This window comes from Crassostrea angulata, chromosome 7 (assembly GCF_025612915.1).
Source record: "Crassostrea angulata isolate pt1a10 chromosome 7, ASM2561291v2, whole genome shotgun sequence".
Classification (NCBI taxonomy): Eukaryota; Metazoa; Mollusca; class Bivalvia; order Ostreida; family Ostreidae; genus Magallana; species Magallana angulata.
The window spans coordinates 12754273-12772942 of NC_069117.1; the positions used below are offsets into that span (position 1 = coordinate 12754273).

Genomic DNA, 18670 nt, shown 5'->3' on the forward strand with positions numbered 1-18670 from the left:
TCCCATTCTCTCCCTAAACTGTTAAATTTGCATGTTCAAAAATTTGATGTCAGAACCTTTGGTACTTCTTTAATTCTTTGATTAATTAAAATAAAATGAAACAAGAAAATATTCATTTCCTAATCAAAAAACAATTGCTAACAAGCAGAAATACATGACAAATACTTTCTCTTACTAGTACAACGGAATGATGATAAATGGACTAAGTATGAAAAACTGCATATCATTGGCCAAATACCAGGTCCATGCCATGCACTCCTGAATAGAAAATAAATATTTAATCTGAAATGTTTTGATGCAAACTGACTGCCATTTCATGTACATTTATGTATGATGATAAATATACAGTTATGAATCCATTCATACAAATCACAATGGTTAATCAATGCAAAATGCAGTATAGAGCAAACAATCTTGTATTAAACCTAGCTAGCTTGTACATGACTGTTTGTAAATCATGATGTCAAGAAAGTATATGTAAGCAAATAAAATAGCTGTAAAAGAGGAAAAATTGAGCATTTTTTTCAATACTTAGAATATCAACATTAAAGCTCACCTCATTAAAAAAATTATTAATGTAGAGCATGTTGTACCACCAAGTTTTATTGCACTGTCCTTGTTCCAAGCCTTTCTGGGGCCAGAAGGGACCATCAGAGATGTAAGGGAACAGTGGCACATACACAAACATTAGGAGCATCAGAGACGGTGTCAATCTGAAAAAACAGAAACATCAGTTTTAGGACTATGTGCGGTATGGTCTAATATCTGCCCCCCATTTTTAACCAATTTTTAAATAGTGTCGTATAAAAATCAAATCTTCATAAATCATTGTACAGTGGACGCCTATCACTTTAATCTTGATTTTAACCACCATTGCTCATTGGCTATTTATCTATGACGTCAACTTTATGACCTTATTCCCGCAAAGGACTATTATATGATAAGGGCCTAAAATGGCCCCCTAAAATGAACATCATCATTTTACTATCATTCTTTGTTTTCTTAGTACAGATATGTATGTGATGTGTTTACATAATATTCATTTTGGTTCAAGTGCCCACAATTTAGAAATATGACATTGTAAAGACAACCTTTTCCTGCCATTTTTGCATTTCTAGCGTAAAACAGCTTGTTTTCAAGCAGTTTTTCCTTCTGAAAACATAGAGCGCATTCTTGAACAAATAAAATATTTTAATCAGAGATGTATCTAGCCAAGACTAATAAGTGACAAAAATTTTTTTCCTTGTTCAAGCATGTGCTCTATATTTCCCATTCGTAAATAGATAAGAAAAATGTCTATTTTTGGCCGATTTTGATTGAATTATAGAAATGGTGTCACTTTTAACGTCATTTACTACTAGTGAGTGCAAATAAATCAAATAAATAGATGAAAAATATATTTTATATCAACTCTTCTAAAAAATTAGTTAACATTTTATTGTACCCGAAACACTTAAAAAATGGCGAATTATGGGGGCAAAATTTAACTCTTATCATATATAGTTCTTGTAAACGGATGAAAATATTCTCATTTTTGCTTTATATTTTGCATTCGGAAGTATTGAGCGCAGGTCTGCTCAAGTAAGATTTTAAGATATGTTTTTTTTCAGATAATTATACACATTATACTAAAAAATGGTACTTGAGCAAGCCTGCGCTCAATGTTTCCCAGTCGAAAAATCATCGGAAAACACCCATATTTTGCCTCAAAACATCAATTTATCAAAATTAGGCAATCTTCATGATGTCATTTCTACACTATGACGTCACTGTGGTGATAACCTTTTGCACCCTTATTTTTAATATGATTCTATTTTCACCCTTATTTTTAAAGCGCTTCATAAAACTTTAATTTTGGGGGCAAAAAATGCATTAAACCACACATAGTCCTTTCATGTAGAAAAACATTCAATACTACAGTTTCTTTCATTACCAAATACAGAATATACATGTGAGACTATCATGCATGCAATTAAGAACACATATTGGTGTATATATGTATTACACAACTTATTTTATGCAAGACACTTTCAATCAAGTACTTTTAATTAAAAAGTCAACATTAATTTGTGATGACAGGCAACAAAGGAAACAAGCTCTGACTCAATGCTTTGATATAGTTACTGCATGGAGCACTGTAACACGTTTTTTCAATGACAAATTTAATCAGAAATCAAACTTTTTTTTTTCTAACAACAGTTAAAAGTTTGTTAAGCATGAAAAATTTCACAAATACTGGTACAACCACAAATGATATGAATCAATGTAACACATACCTCCAGTATCTGTGGAAATAAAACTTGGGAATAAATTGAAGCCACTTTATGTTTCCTTCCTTCCTTCTGAGTTCCTTTAGAAGTAAATAGGACACCAGAAGTCCACTGAAAAATTAATTAATACCCATGCTGTAGCATAATGTGAACAGCAAAATTAACCAGTAAAATTTCTGATTACAATAGAAACAGAACTCTGGATTGTATAATAAAAATGGGCAACTTTAATGAAAATTAAAAACTGCTTATTTATAAAACTAACAATTACCATTTAATTAATTAATTTAATACTATAATTTTCTTTATTAAACTGATTGAACCTGTACCTCAGTAGGAAGAATGAATCAACAGACACAAAGGCATTCAGGATGGCTTGATATGACCTTCTCTTTAGGTCTACTGTATAGAAATATCCAACATTTGCTGAAAAAAAAATATGATCATGAAATGATTAGCCTATAAAAATAACTTTGCATATAGACAACAACATTGTCCATCTGTATTGCAAACCCATTTGTGACCAAACAGTGTATGTCATTTGACACATATTAATTTTCAAAGTATGTCAATCATGTTTTACTACTGGTATGTAAAAAAAAAGAATAAGAACTATCTTTGTGACAAAATTACCACATAATTCTTCTTTTATGGCATAAAAAACACAGTCTACAATACTGTGGCATCATCATTGGCTTTTGAGGGTAACCCTTGCCCACTTTACATCCCAAAAAATATATATACAAGCATTTGTTTATAATATTTATTTAAGAAATAGAACTTGCTACCAAGGAACAATGTGCCAATGATGAACATATTGAAAAATAAAAACAAAATTTGATATGAAGTTTTATCACTGACAAAAGACACCTGAAAAAACAAATACCGCTATTTCAAAATAAATAACAAATTGTGTAAAAACTGTATTTTTGAAATATAGATACATGAATGTCACAAGCAATCTGTAACACTTCCCCAAAACAATGCTTCCCATTACGAAATGTGAATTTAAATTAATTGACCTAGCTGATTTATCATTTGTAAACATTGATAATAATTATTTCATAACATAATAAGCATATATATTTCCATGCTCATACTTTCTTTAAAATTATCATCACGTAGACTTACAAACAACTCCAATTATAAAGGCAAATATATGGCCCAGTATGACCCAGGAAATGCTGAGGACCCGGACCCCATTGACAGCCCCCAGGGTGCCTGCAGTCTTCTTCGTGCTCAGAATCTTCTTGCCATTGGAATACACAGAAAAGGCCAAGAAAAACTTCATAAGGCATCCTGTAAATATATAATAAAGAGAATTCTGTGAAGAAATTAATGCATCACAATGGAAGTTGTTTTCTGATTAAGCAGGTTCTCAGATTTATCAATTTCTAAACTTTCTATATATATAGTCATTAATCTTGGTATTTAAGCTCAACCTATGATCTTTATATAATTGGGATAGATAAATTAAACCACAATCAAGAGATAAATCAAACCACATTCAAGTAATAAAAACTACAATAGAATAATGGTAAAAATACTGCTGAGCAATGTGTACTGTGCTAAATTAGATTATTGAGATGCTCTGGTACTGGGCACAATGTCATATAATTCTAAGAATCAATTATTTGTACCCACCAGAATCCTTTACAAATGTCACAATAGGATATAATACTGAACAGCTTCTTACTCCATTTCAGAAACATTTTCATTTCTAACTACTCTAAGCCATCTTTTTACCTGTGCAAGAATTTGTCGCAAATATTTTTGCCACAGATTAGTATCTCCCATATACCGGTCGTTGTAATAAAAAAAAACAGGTGTGGCTAATGCTTGGTCAAGAAAATTAGTTACAGCGAACCAGTTCATCTCAGGTAAATTGCAAAATAAAGTTGTTGCAAATACTAGTAATTTGTTGGTTTACAATCAATCTGATTAAAACAGATCCTTGATCCACTCTTTGTTTTTCTATTGTCGATACATAAGGATCTGAAGAAACCCCTCTTGAGGTCACCTCCTTATGAACTTTGTTTTGACTAATGATATCATCGATTCTATTCTTCTGTTACATGTTTCAAAAGTTATTTTAGCCAATCAGAGCAAGTGTTAGAAACTATATTTTACGGTTACAAAGAAAGATGGAGTTGTATGTCTGAGCGGATTGAGGATCTGATTTAAATCAGACTGGGTTAACTATGTACAAAATTGACAAATCAAGGATTCAGAATTTAATTGAAAAGTAAAGTACATGTACCTGAAGCTGGATTCTTTTGAGCCACAGAGGTTGTTGGTGATCCTAGGAGAGGGGTTTCCTCAGAGTTGATCTTGTGTGCATAATGAAGTACTTCTACATTGGTGCTAGTTGTCTTCTGAAAGATGTCATTCTTTGCCATCCATGTTGACAAAACATCCAAAATGGTAGATATGGTGACTAACAATGCAAAGACTCCGGCAAACAACCTGTTTATATAAATACAAAATGTATTTACGACACGTAACAGGACCAGTACCGGTAAATAGAACCATTTTAACAAGAGCTTGGACTTTGGGTAGTTGTGCCAGACAGCAATGTGAAGTAGGCCAGTTTATTTCATTGCTGGCCACTCAGCCATGGTTCTTTGAAATCAACAAGATTTGTCTGGCTTTTGAGCTAAGACTATGCAATCGTTGCATATTTCGCTTGAAACCCCATCATTTTTTAGTAACTTGTTTTGATGCAAGGAATAGATAGCTAAGCCCCACTGAAAGTTCATGGTCTTGTTAAAATGGTTCTATAATGATACAGCACATACATAGTACTTCAATGAAAATAGAAATGAACACAGCTACAGGTAAATTCATTAATATTATGGAGCTGATTTTCATACACAGTGATTTGCACTACCAGTATCTGTTATGAGCAGATGATTTTATTTCAAGTTGAAACAATTTTGCTTTGGAATTTAAATAATCCTCAGTAAAGATTTTATGTTACTTCATGAATTTGATACAAAGCCGCATGATTCACTTAAGGTAGTCCTATACGCGGCACTAAATGGGCTCAATCATTAAAAGCTTAGCTTTAAATGATAAATATACATTCTAGCGATACATATACAAAAGAAAATATGTATGTTTACATGCTAGTTTGTTTGTTATCACCTCTCAGACGGGTGTACCCCCTTGCGAAAATTATTGACAATTATGAAATTTGCCAGACGTCCGTTTTTCCTAAAAATAATTACCAATTTTGGGAAAATTAGAACTGAACATACAAAATAGAGTATAAATATTTATTTAAGCCATATCTCATTAATAATTTTGCGCAAATTTTTGTAAGTGAGTACGCTTTATGGACCTGATGTATCAAAATAGAATACAAAAAATGCAATGCTAGTATCGCGTTTTGTATTTTTTTTACTATTTTATGGACTCAAACTTAAATTCATGGTGTTTATTCTATAGATTGACATCTTAGAAAAAAGATTTGGTAAAATAAATTATATGTTGACGGATTACTTTTCACGCTATAAGCTTTAAACCAAGTAGACCCTGACGAAAAAATCCGTAAAAATCGCATTTTGCTACTGTTTTCTGCCTAGATCTGTCAACAATGTTAGACATCATTTAAACATCAATTAATTGACGATTGATTAAACACGTAATAGCTTCTGTTTCTAAATTTAAACCGCTTTTAGTAAAAGAAAAAGATAAATTCGGGGGGGGGGGGGGGGGGGGGGGGGGGGGGGGGGGGGTCAAAACGAAGAAGATATAAGCATACCTGAGATCCTGGTTAATCAGAAACTTTGTTTTTCATTTTACATTAACAGAATCGAGTTTCTCAACATTAATCATTTCTATCTCTCATAGAATATATATAATACCGTTTTAATTGTTATTATTGCCATTGTTTACAACAGCGATGTAGAGCAAAATCAATACCGGGTATCAAAAACGCTTTGTAAAAGTCGAACCAATATTGTAAAATCTGTATTATGACGTAGTGCGATACTCGGACTACCTTAATAGTTGAAAATCCAAATAGTTTCATAAAAAAAAAAAAAGCAAAGAATATAAACAATATTAAATAACATTATGTTGTTCCACATTAAGTACGCTGTTATATATACTTTAACACTGCAATGCTATAAATAACATAATGTTGTTCCACATTAAGTACGCTGTCATATATATTACTTACAATGCTGCAACAGCTTTGCCATCAAACTCTAAATGGTTTTTCTGACAGGTTGCATGTGGTTTTATGGAGGTTGTGTTTATGAGCAACATGCTCATTGCTGTAAAATAGAATCAGTAAATGATTGAATTTCTTTCATCAATGTGCTTGGTTGTACTGTAATATGCTAGTAAACTAGATCTTAGATTGTACCACTGCTTAATTAATACATGTAAAGACACTTTATTTACAGTAAACATATCATATTAAGCATGCACAATTTTTTTGCAGAAAACAATTTTTTGAATGTGCCTAACCTTACACATATATGAATGGCATACAATAATGTACTTCATTTAGCACTGTCTACCAAAAGTTTTACAGTATTTAAGGCATCAATACTTAAATTTGAAATTACAAAGCCAATTCAATATCTTATTTATAGTACAGGTTTGAAGGAATGGAAAAGGGTAAATGATTTGCAATACATGTATATACATCGGTGCAGCTGAAGTTGAATAATTCTAACATTACCTGAGTCATGCATGGTTACTAAACTAGAAACAGCATACCAGTGTATACATTGTATATATATCTCAGTTCATTATTTTACATGTAATAGTTTTGTTTCATTCTATTTCACACTTTACATAATTAATAGTCCAAAACATGCTAGTACCTTGATCGATAATTTTGTTCAGAACTTTTTCAGAACAATTCTCCGACACACACATCCCAAAGGAAAATGGAAGCTGTTGAATTAGATGCAGTGCAGATAAGCATATATCAATTAAATATAAAAATCAAAATATATAATTGATATAAATAAATTTACATGAACCAATGATTGTCAAAAATATAAATACTATATTGATATACCAAAATCAATTTCTTTGTTTTAAAATCAAATCAAAATATTGCAATATAATATATAATTATGACAATGTGCTATATTGCACACATGATTAACAATGTCCAACTAAGACACAAATCTGTAACAGTAGTTTTTATGAAAACAAACATAATACAAAATCAAGAGGCCCATGGGCCATATTGCTCACCTGACCAATAATAGACATGATAAAATCAGCTTTATGGAGCCAAATACAAAGCATCAGGACAATGTATAGTAGAACATATCCTTTATTAAAAAAATTTGATTTGTTCCCCTAGATTTTCTGTTTATCATTGAGTCCCTTTTGTCACAGGGTGATTTTATAGTCATATCATGTATTGGGCAATGTAGTTCTCAAGAAGATCTAAAATAAATGGGATATAAACCTGCATTATATGTGTGAATCCTAACAATGGTCCAGGGGCCAAAGTCTCAGCAATTTTAAAGAATCAATATGTTAAAATTCCCTTCACCCAATGATGCTTTGTACCAAATTTGGTTGAAATTGGATCAGTAGTTCTGGAGAAGAAGTCAAAAATGTGAGAAGTTTACAGACAGACAGACGGGTGCCAGACAAAAAATGATCAGAAAAGATCACTTGAGCTAAAGTCTGACTAAAGCCAGCCCCTACTAATTCACTTGTAAGCAATTTAGTGAATTAGTAGGGTCTGGCTTTAGTCAGACTGCTTGAGCTCTCAGCTCAGGTGAGCAATAAATTGGCATATTAAATGCATAAATTTCTTAAGTTTGTATAATACAAGTCTACATAACATGAGAATCATGCCAGCAACATCCCTCATAGAACTATCAAAGTCAAACTGATTCAAGAAGCCAAAATTCTTATCAACCCACACAAATTACATGACATGATCTCCTTCTCTCTCTCTCTCTCTCTCTCTCTCTCTCTCTCTCTCTCTCTCTCTCTCTCTCTCTCTCTCTCTGTTTCTTTTATTTTAGCTCTATCCTCTAACATTTTTAAGACCTACCTTGCCTATTTTCCATCTAAAGATACTGTTCTAAGTTTGGATAAAATTAGTCAAAAGATTTTAGAGTTTAAATTCAAAGAGGAAGTTGAAAGTGAAAAAAGTTTACAGACAACAGACAGACAGAGGTCACTCACTCTTCAATTTAAGAAACCCTCTTAAGCCTTGGTCCTGTTAAAAGGGCATAAAAAAATAGATGCCGGACAAATTATATATAGGTAATCACAGATTACAAAGCTCACCGAGACGAGCCAATCACTCTTGTGAGACATCACCTTTATGAGACCACCTTTATCATATTATATGAAAATCATACTTTATGATCTTGGATATTCATGGATTCTGTTTTGACACTATATCATATATCATCTGTTAAAAAATTGTATGATAATCATATGTTCATTTCATACGGTATTATAAGGTCATTATGATATTTAAAATACAATATTGCATCCTATCATACCTACAATATATATATCATATAATACAATAAGATACTGTAATAAACAATGATGAGATATGATATTGTAACATATGATATGACATTGTATTGTGTTTTTAATATTACATTATGATATTAGATCACATAAAACAATATCATAACAAATAATACAATATAGTATTATATGATACAATATTATATTACATATTGCATCATAATATTGTAACATATGATATTATATTGTATAATATAGTATGATATTGTATTGTATGATACTGTATCATATTTGATATGTCATAAATGATATTTTATCATATGATACAATATAATTTGATATAACATTGTATCATTTCAAATGATACAATATCATGTGATAAAGTAAAAAATTATATAATACAATATTATAATAAATTTAAAACACATTGTATCATATGATACAATAATATATATTACAATATCATATAATACAATTTCATGTGATATGATAATATATAAATAGTGCCTTTTTGGGATGGTAACAGTTGAAATTGACACCCTGAGAAAACCATTGTCAACCGACGCGAAGCGGAGGTTGACAATGGTTATCGAGGGGTGTCAATTTCAACTGCTATCCTCCCAAGCAGGCTTTATTTAATGTATTATACCGAATGTCTTAATTTAAAGAATTTTTTACTGCTTTTATAAAGAAATGGCATGAATTTTGATGCGAACCGTACGCACATAATTTATGTGCATTTAACAATTCGTTGTGTTACCCGTTGCCAAGTGTGTTGCTAACGTTCAGGGTAATAGAACAGATTATCAACTGTGTCTAAACCAATCTAAACCAATCAGATTTCAGTATTTAACATGAAAGTAAAATAATATATCATATAAACCAATATCATATTATACAATATCATATGATACAATATTTATATAATAGTGTTTTGTTGTGCATGTTCTATGCCTAAATAAGAGGCGAGTGCACTATGTATCAAACCCTGACTATTTTTTAGGCAAAGTACATGCACAATACAACACTATTGTAATTATTATGCCGACTGTTGTATATACTGATGTGCTGTCTATAAGTAGCTGTGACATTTGAGTGTTGTCTAGTCCCCAAAAATAATTACCGGAAAAGCAAGTGTTTCTTCTTTCAAATTAATCAGTTGATTAGATTAATTATTTAATCAACAAGTTGTTGTACAATAAAAAAATCAACGAAGGTTTAATATGTTATTTTCAAGAAATGAAAGACGTTTGACCTTACAAAGAAAACTCGAAATGTTTAGAAATGTTAAGCAGACGTAATGTCATTGAATTTTTTTCTTTTACAATCTTTATCAAGTGTCATTTTAAAAAGCGTTTTTGTGATCATCATGTAGAACTTTTTTAAAAATGTTTAATCAAAAGTTTATCAGAAACTTTACTTTCGAAATTACCGTTAATAATGAGGTGTTTTGGAAAGATTAATAATTTAAATTGCTTTATGTCAATCGTATGTATCTACGTTTTATATATAAAATTTGGTCAAGTACATCATCGGCTAATGTAGCTAGCTGTAATGCATTGGGCTTCAAGATGTAATGGTTTTAACATCGTGAGTTCAGAACTCACAATCGGGGCTTGAAGGATTTTCGTTGAAACAATTGCCGTGCTCTATTTCGGCATAGTATGCTTACACTATATAAACCCTTTGTATACTATACAAAAATAGATGAGCATTGAATATATATATATAGCCACAGACTGACAGGAGGCATAATAATATAGAATATATACAACATTAAATCATAGGATACAATATTATATATTGCAATATCAAATGTAACAGTATCATGTGATAAAATAATAAATTAATAATACAATATAATATTATACAATATTGTATCACAATATACAATACTATACATAACAATATCATGATACAATATCATATCATAAAATATCAATAAAATTGATACAATACCATATCACATCATATAACTTTTTACAATATATAACATATGATATTATATTGTATCATATTAAACAATAGTGTTTCATATCATACAATACAGGAATCATGTTATATCATTTAACAACAACCACATCTATCTATCAAGCAGGTTTGAGTGGGGTAGGAGATTTCTTTAGCATCCTTGATAATGGAGATCAGGCTCTGCATCTGAAGCAACCTCTGCGGTTCACTTATAATATAGGTAAATCAACTATGCAAGCTATCATCTATAAAACATGTGACCTGTTCAAAAAAAATTAAACCTCATCCAGCATCCAAAACCCATGGCTCAGATTCAGCACTCAAGCTTGTCAGGTGCATCAGTATCATAAGACACACCATTCATGCAAGTTTGATGAAGTTTGGACCAGTAGTAACTAAGATATAATCATCAGAGGGCACCTGCTCAAAAAACTTTAACCAGCTCTAAAATCCTTAACATCATCCAGCATCCATAACCTATGGCTCAGATTCAGCAATCAAGCCTGTCAGATGCATCAGTATCAAAAGACGCACCATCCATACAAGTTTGGTGAAGATAGGACTAGTACCGGTAGTAACTAAGATATAATCATCAGAGGGCACCTGCAACAAAATCTTTAACAAGCTCTGATAACCTTAACCTCCTCCAGCATCCGAAACCTATAGCTCAGATTCAGCACTAAAGCCTGTCTGGTGCATTAGTATCATAAGACACACCATCTATGCAAGTTTGGTAAAGTACGGACCAGCAGTAACTTAGATATTGTTATCAAAGGGCACCTGCAACAAAAACTTTAACCTGCTCCAAAAACCTTAACCTCCTCCAGCATCTGAAATTTAGGACCCAGATTCAGTAACCTGCTCCAAAAACCTTAACCTCCTCCAGCATCTGAAATTTTGGATCCAGACTCAGCATCCAAGTCTTTCAAGTCCATTAGCAGGTCCAGATGCAACATCCATGCAAGTTTGGTGAAGATAGGACAAGTAATAGCTTAGATACAGGACCTGCAACAAAAACTTAAACCACGTCCAGACGCCGAAGCCGACGCCAGGGTAATAGCATAAGCTCCCCTTGACTTCGTCTCAGTGAGCTAAAAAGGTACATAAAATATTCTTCAGACTTTCATAAGTGACTAGTGAGAGTTTCTGGTTTGATTAGTACATGTAATACTATACTTACAGGCATAGGCATACCAGTTAACTGAGCCTTTATGTTCAACGAACAATATTGACTGTTAAATGTAACATTTTCAGGAATCATTCCAAAAGAACTGTCTCGTCCAACACTTTTGCATTCATCAAAAAATCCTGGACTGTGAAAATTAGCCAATAAGATTCCAGGTTGTATCTTTCCAAATGAATCAAGTACTACAAAAAATAGATAAAATTATATAACAAATAAATCATATACCAGGTACCAGTTCATGGCATGAAGTACTTATATCGCATAGCCCCCTAACTCCGTCACTTTTGGAAACTCCTCGCCGTTTGAAATCAAGTGCGATTATGACGTCCTTTTTTGCATATCAAAAATCTTCAAGCAAATGTCAACAATTTACAACGGTTGAATTTAAGAATGTGTTCAAACATAACAAAATTACACCTTGTTCATTTTATGCAACAATAATTGTGTGAAATCAGCTAATACTTTTTCACGGGTGGACTAAAATAACGATATTTCTGACATGCAGGCCCATTCGATGATTTATGGTGGTCAGTCAATTTATGAGAGGTCAAGATGAAACATTTCACATGTAGGCCTATTTTATTTTTTATTAAGGTTATTAATACATTTTTTCAGTCGCAATAGTGTTTATGGACTACACTTCATGATATAAACGTCAAATTGCTCATGCCGTAATTTTTGCCTTATACAGGGTTACTAATATATTTACGATATGTTGGTATTTAGAATATGCTACATTTATTGAAAATGTAATAAATAAACAATATAATCATTAATATATTCATTATTGATATGATATATTTGAAATATGTAAGGACAGAAATCAAACAGCATCAATACATTCTGAAAAGGTCATTGTGATTGTTGTCACAGACCCATTTTATATTCTGGCGATCATTTCACTTTGATGAAACAAGTTATGATAAAGGTCGTATTTAGAGGGCTTATTTGAATAATAATAAAAATAGTTTTGTTTATAATTTTATAAATTATAACGTTTCAGGTAAAATTTATTGATTGCAAATGATAAACAAGAGGCCCATGGGCCACATCGCTCACCTGAGGAACAATGGGTATGATCAAATCAGCTTAATGAAGTCATAATACAAACAATCTGGACAATGTACAATAATACATGTAGATCCTGTAAAAATAAAATCCATTCCCCCCCCCCCCCCCCCCCCCCCCTGGATATTCTTATGTTTATAATCATTAGTCCCTTTTCTAACAGGATGATTTTATAGTCATATCACATGTTGAGTATTGCAGTCCTCAAAAAGATCCTTTACAATTGTTTATATATGGGATATTAAGCTACATCAAACTCTGAACCTTCTTGTGAGGCCGAAGAATTGTCCTGGAGCCAAAGTCTTAACAATTAAAAAGAATCATCTGGCTGATTAGTTTCTGAGAAGAAGATTTTAAAAGATTTACTCTATATATTCCTTTGTAAAACTTTAACACCCCCCCCCCAATGTGGCCTCATCCTACCCCAAGGGATCATGTTTTCACAACTTTGAATTTACACTACCTGAGGATACTTCAACACAAGTTTCAGCTTTCCTGGCTGTTTAGTTTCTGAGAAGAAGATTTTTAAAGATTTACTCTATATATTCCTATGTACAACTTCGACCCCCCATTGTGCCTCACCCTACCCCCGGGGGTCATGAATTTCACAACTTTGAATCTACACTGCCTGAGGATGCTTCCACACAAGTTTCAGCTTTCCTGGCTGATTAGTTTCTGAGAAGAAGATTTTAAAAGATTTACTCTATATATTCCTATGTAAAACTTCGACCCCCCAATTGTGGCCCCACCCTACCCCTGGGGGTCATGATTTTCACAACTTTGAATCTACACTGCCTGAGGATGCTTCCACACAAGTTTCAGCTTTCCTGGCTGATTAGTTTCTGAGAAGAAGAATTTTAAAGATTTACTCTATATATTCCTTTGTAAAACTTCGACCCTCCATTGTGCCCCACCCTACCCCCAGGGATCATGATTTTCACAACTTTGAATCTGCACTACCTGAGGATGCTTCCACATAAGTTTCAGCTTTCCTGGCTGATTAGTTTCTGAGAAGAAGATTTTTAAAGATTTACTCTATATATTCCTATGTAAAACTTCGACCCCCCATTGTGGCCCCATCCTACATCCAGGGGTCATGAATTTCACAACTTTTAATCTACACTACCTGAGGATGCTTCCAAACAAGTTTCAGCTTTCCTGGCTGATTAGTTTCTGAGAAGAAGATTTTTAAAGATTTACTCTATATATTCCTATGTAAAACTTCAACCCCCCATTGTGCCCCGCCCTACCCCTGGGGGTCATGAGTTTCACAACTTTGAATCTACACTACCTGAGGATGCTTCCACACGAGTTTCAGCTTTCCTGGCTGATTAGTTTCTGAGGAGAAGATTTTTAAAGATTTACTATATATATTCCTATGTAAAACTTCGACCCCCCATTGTGGCCCCACCCTACCCCCGGGGGTCATGAATTTCACAACTTTGAATCTACACTACCTGAGGATGCTTCCACACAAGTTTCAGCTTTCCTGGCTTTCTGGTTCTTGAGAAGAAGATTTTTGAAAATTTCTCGAAAATTTTCATTAATTTCTAGTTATCTCCCCTTGAAAACGAGTGTGGCCCTTAATTTTCACAACTTTGAATCCCCTTTGCCTAAGGATGATTTGTACCAAGTTTGGTTGAAATTGGCCCAGTAGTTCTTGAGAAGATGTTGAAAATGTGAAAAGTTTACGGACAGACAGACAGACAGACGGACAGACGGACGACAGACAAAATGTGATCAGAATAGCTCACTTGAGCTTTCAGCTCAGGTGAGCTAAAAACCGCAAAAAACGATTTACAGAGAAACGCGGAATGTTTTCTGCTTATGGTGACAGAGTTTGAGTACTCAAGGATATTATTGATATATTTACTAGTATATGATTCCTATTATATATACATGTAGCTTTGTAAAGATCTTCAAATCTGCCATTAGTCAAGTCAACTGTTTGTGAAGGTAAACATTATCATGAATTTGCATTTTTATATCAAATTTCAAGTGATAAATGTAACATGTGATATGAATGTATTCCAGAACGTTTATAATTTTGGCTGTATAAGGGTATTCCTGCATTGAGTTCCTGCAAGACATTTCATAAAAACGGGCTTGGAGTCAGAGTAAAAAACAAGAGGCCCATGGGCCACATCGCTCACCTGAGGAACAATAGGTATGATAAAATCAGCTTAATGGAGTCACAATACAAACTATCTGGACAATGTACAATAATACATGCAGACCCTGTATAATTAAAATCCATTTTTCCCCTGGATATTCTTATGTTTATAATCATTAGTCCCTTTTCTAACAGGATGATTTTATAGTCATATCATATGTTGAGTATTGCAGTTCTCAAAAAAATCCTTAACAATAGTTTATATATGGTATATAAACCTAAATCAAACTCTGAACCTTCCTGTGAGGCCAAAGAATTGTCCTGGGGCCAAAGTCTTAACAATTATAAAGAATCACCTGGCTGATTAGTTTCTGAGAAGCAGATTTTTAAAGATTTACTCTATATATTCATTTGTTAAACTTTGATCCCCCATTGTGGCCCCACCCTACCCCTGGGGATCATGATTTTCACAACTTTGAATCTACATTACCTGAGGATGCTTCCACACAAGTTTCAGCTTTCCTGGCTGATTAGTTTCTGAGAATAAGATTTTCAAAGATTTACTCTATATATTCCTATGTTAAACTTTGACCCCCCATTGTGGCCCAAACCTACCCCCAGGGTTCATGATTTTCACAACTTTGTATCTACACTACCTGAGGATGCTTCCACACAAGTTTCAGCTTTCCTGGCTGACTAGTTTCTGAGAAGAAGATTTTTAAAGATTTACTCTATATATTCCTATGTAAAACTTTGACCCCCCATTGTGGCCCCATCCTACCCCCGGGGTCATGATTTTCACAACTTTGAATCTACACTACCTGAAGATGCTTTCACACAAGTTTCAGCTTTCCTGGCTGATTAGTTTCTGAGGAGAAGATTTTTAAAGATTTACTCTATATATTCCTATGTAAAACTTCGACCCCCCATTGTGGCCCCATCCTACCCCAGGGGGTTATGATTTTCACAACATTGAATCTACACTACCTGAGGATGATTCCACACAAGTTTCAGCTTTCCTGGTCTTATGGTTCATGAGAAGAAGATTTTTAAAGATTTACTCTGTATATTCCTATGTTAAATTTCGACCCCCCATTGTGGCCCCACCCTACCCCCGGGGGTCATGATTCTCACAACTTAGAATCTACACTACCTGAGGATGTTTTCACACAATTTTAAGCTTTCCTGGATGATTAGTTTCTGAGTAGAAGATTTTTAAAGATTTACCCTATAGTCTAGATATATTCCTATGTTAAACTTCGACCCCCCATTGTGGTCCCACCCTACCCCCAGGGGTCATGATTTTCACAACTTTGAATTTACACTACCTGAGATTGCTTCCACACAAGTTTCAGCTTTGCTGGCTGATTAGTTTCTGAGAAGAAGATTTTTAAAGATTTACTCTATATATTCATATGTTAAACTTTGACCCCCATTGTGGCCCCACCCTACCCCCGGGGGTCATGATTTTCACAACATCGAATCTACACTACCTGAGGATGATTCCACACAAGTTTCAGCTTTCCTGGCTGTTTAGTTTCTGAGAAGAAGATTTTTAAAGATTAACTCTATATATTCCTATGTAGATGTAAAACTTTGACCCCCCATTGTGGCCCCACCCTACCCCCAGGGGTCATGATTTTCACAACTTTGAATTTACACTACCTGAGGATGCTTCCACACAAGTGTCAGTTTTCTTGGTCTTATGGTTCATGAGAAGAAGATTTTTGAAAATTTCTCGAAAATTTTCATAAATTCCTAATTATCTCCCTTTGCAAAAGGGTGTGGTCCTTAATTTTCACAACTTCAAATCCCCTTAGGCTAAGGATGCTTTGTGCCAAGTTTGGTTGAAATTGGCCCAGTGTTTCTTGAGAAGATGTTGAAAATGTGAAAAGTTTACAGACAGACGGACAGACAGACGGACGACAGACAAAATGTCATCAGAATAGCTCACTTGAGCTTTCAGCTCAGGCTCCACCGTCACCAAAATTTTCAAATCCCTCAACTCATTCCTCAACGAAAATCCTCAACAGAAACATGCATAAATTTGAGGTCAAACCTCAGATTTGAGGCTGAGTATTGACTTGAGGAAAGTTGGTGATGGCGGGGCCAGGTGAGCTAAAAACCACTGATAAATACGCTCTCACCTTCCAGTCCCCATCTTTCGCCTTTCACTACAGATTGAAACAAATTTTTCAAATCAGAAAGGCAAAGCGTGAAGTTGTCTTTAGGTCCATTGTTTTCAATTTCATTCAAGAGATTTTCGAAAAAATCTCTTGTAAGTGCATTTTCGACCTGGGTGAATATCTGGGACACTTCTCTGTTCACATTCGGTATTTTCGGTGCGATGGATAATTTATGCTGCGCCTCTTTCAAAATTGAAAAATATGATGTTTCTCTTGCATACACGAAACACAAACAGAGCAAAAACACAAAAGTTTTGGAATACATATCAACGGAATGATCACTGTTGCACTGTTGCAAAATGAAATAATATTGCTCAACTCATATGTAAACAATCACATGATAAATATCGGAAGTTACTATATGCCGACTAAATGTAAACCCGGATAATGTAATTCTTTCCGGCAATTGTGGATTTAATTAACGGTATTACGTTTTGCAGTTATTCTGTATATATTTATCAATGGTTTGTTTTATACTAATGAATTTAAAGAAGGCTTAGCGTGGTATTAAAATTTGTACTTACGAATTAAAACGAAAAGATTTGGTAATATATTATCAATTCGTTGTAAAAAAAAAAAAATGATAAGAAACAGGCAAAATCCAATCCGTGAGCAATATGAGCGTGGAGATTCTGTGTCAAAACACATACTGAAATCGATACACATACGACAGTAATTAAAGAAGAATTTGATTATCTAATTCAATTCAACTTTCAGCGACTGATAGAATAAAGATTTTACCTTTTAGGTTTTTAAATTACTTGTACTTGCCATGAAAAATACATGCATTTCTTTAAACGTTCTCAAAGAGGTAAACAAGGCTCTTGTCATGTTTTTGTTTACATTGGTTCAATTAACCGGTGAAAGTTATTTTTAAGATGATTTTTTTTCATCTGCTATAATTCGTGTTAAACAGAATAAAAAAATCAGTTCCTTGCGTTTGTCCATTCATTTTAAATGGTCTGTACAATAAATCTCATAAACTTTCTTTTCAACGTTCAAAATGTTGACAAAATATCACCTGCCCCACCCTCACCAAAGTTTTCAAATCACTCAACTCAGTCATCAACTCAAATCCTTACAGGAAAAGTGCATGAATTGTGGTCAAAACTCAGAATTACCATGCTTACAATAAGGCAGTTGACTTGGTCAGTTGGAGACGGTGAAGTCCGAGCTCTGTATCAAACTCATACCGCGACGACCGACACTCAAAGATTGGTTGACTAATAGAAATGCCTTACCGAAGACATTTTATTAGTTTTGCGCGTTTTCTACACAACAACTAGTGGAACTTTACATATACATTGAATAAATTTCTTAGCTAAATGATGAGGTTTTTATTTTACTTGCACAGAGACGTCTTATTAAAAAATCTTTCTCGGCATGTTATTTTCAACTT

At 33.5% G+C, this 18670-nt stretch overlaps 1 protein-coding gene across 1 annotated transcript in view; it reads right to left on the minus strand.

Annotated features, from left to right (window-relative positions):
• LOC128193087 (nose resistant to fluoxetine protein 6-like) overlaps positions 1-17612 on the minus strand; it is a 28163-nt gene extending 10551 nt beyond the window's left edge. The window contains exons 1-10 of the mRNA XM_052866338.1: positions 17233-17612; positions 11899-12086; positions 7112-7184; positions 6457-6553; positions 4531-4736; positions 3402-3569; positions 2600-2696; positions 2277-2381; positions 557-713; positions 176-258 (exon numbers count right to left, since the gene is read on the minus strand). Of these exons, the coding sequence (XP_052722298.1) occupies positions 176-258; positions 557-713; positions 2277-2381; positions 2600-2696; positions 3402-3569; positions 4531-4736; positions 6457-6553; positions 7112-7184; positions 11899-12086; positions 17233-17536 (1478 nt within the window). The 5' untranslated portion in view covers positions 17537-17612. The remainder of the gene's footprint in view (positions 1-175; positions 259-556; positions 714-2276; positions 2382-2599; positions 2697-3401; positions 3570-4530; positions 4737-6456; positions 6554-7111; positions 7185-11898; positions 12087-17232) is intronic.
• Between the last annotated feature and the right edge of the window lie 1058 nt (positions 17613-18670).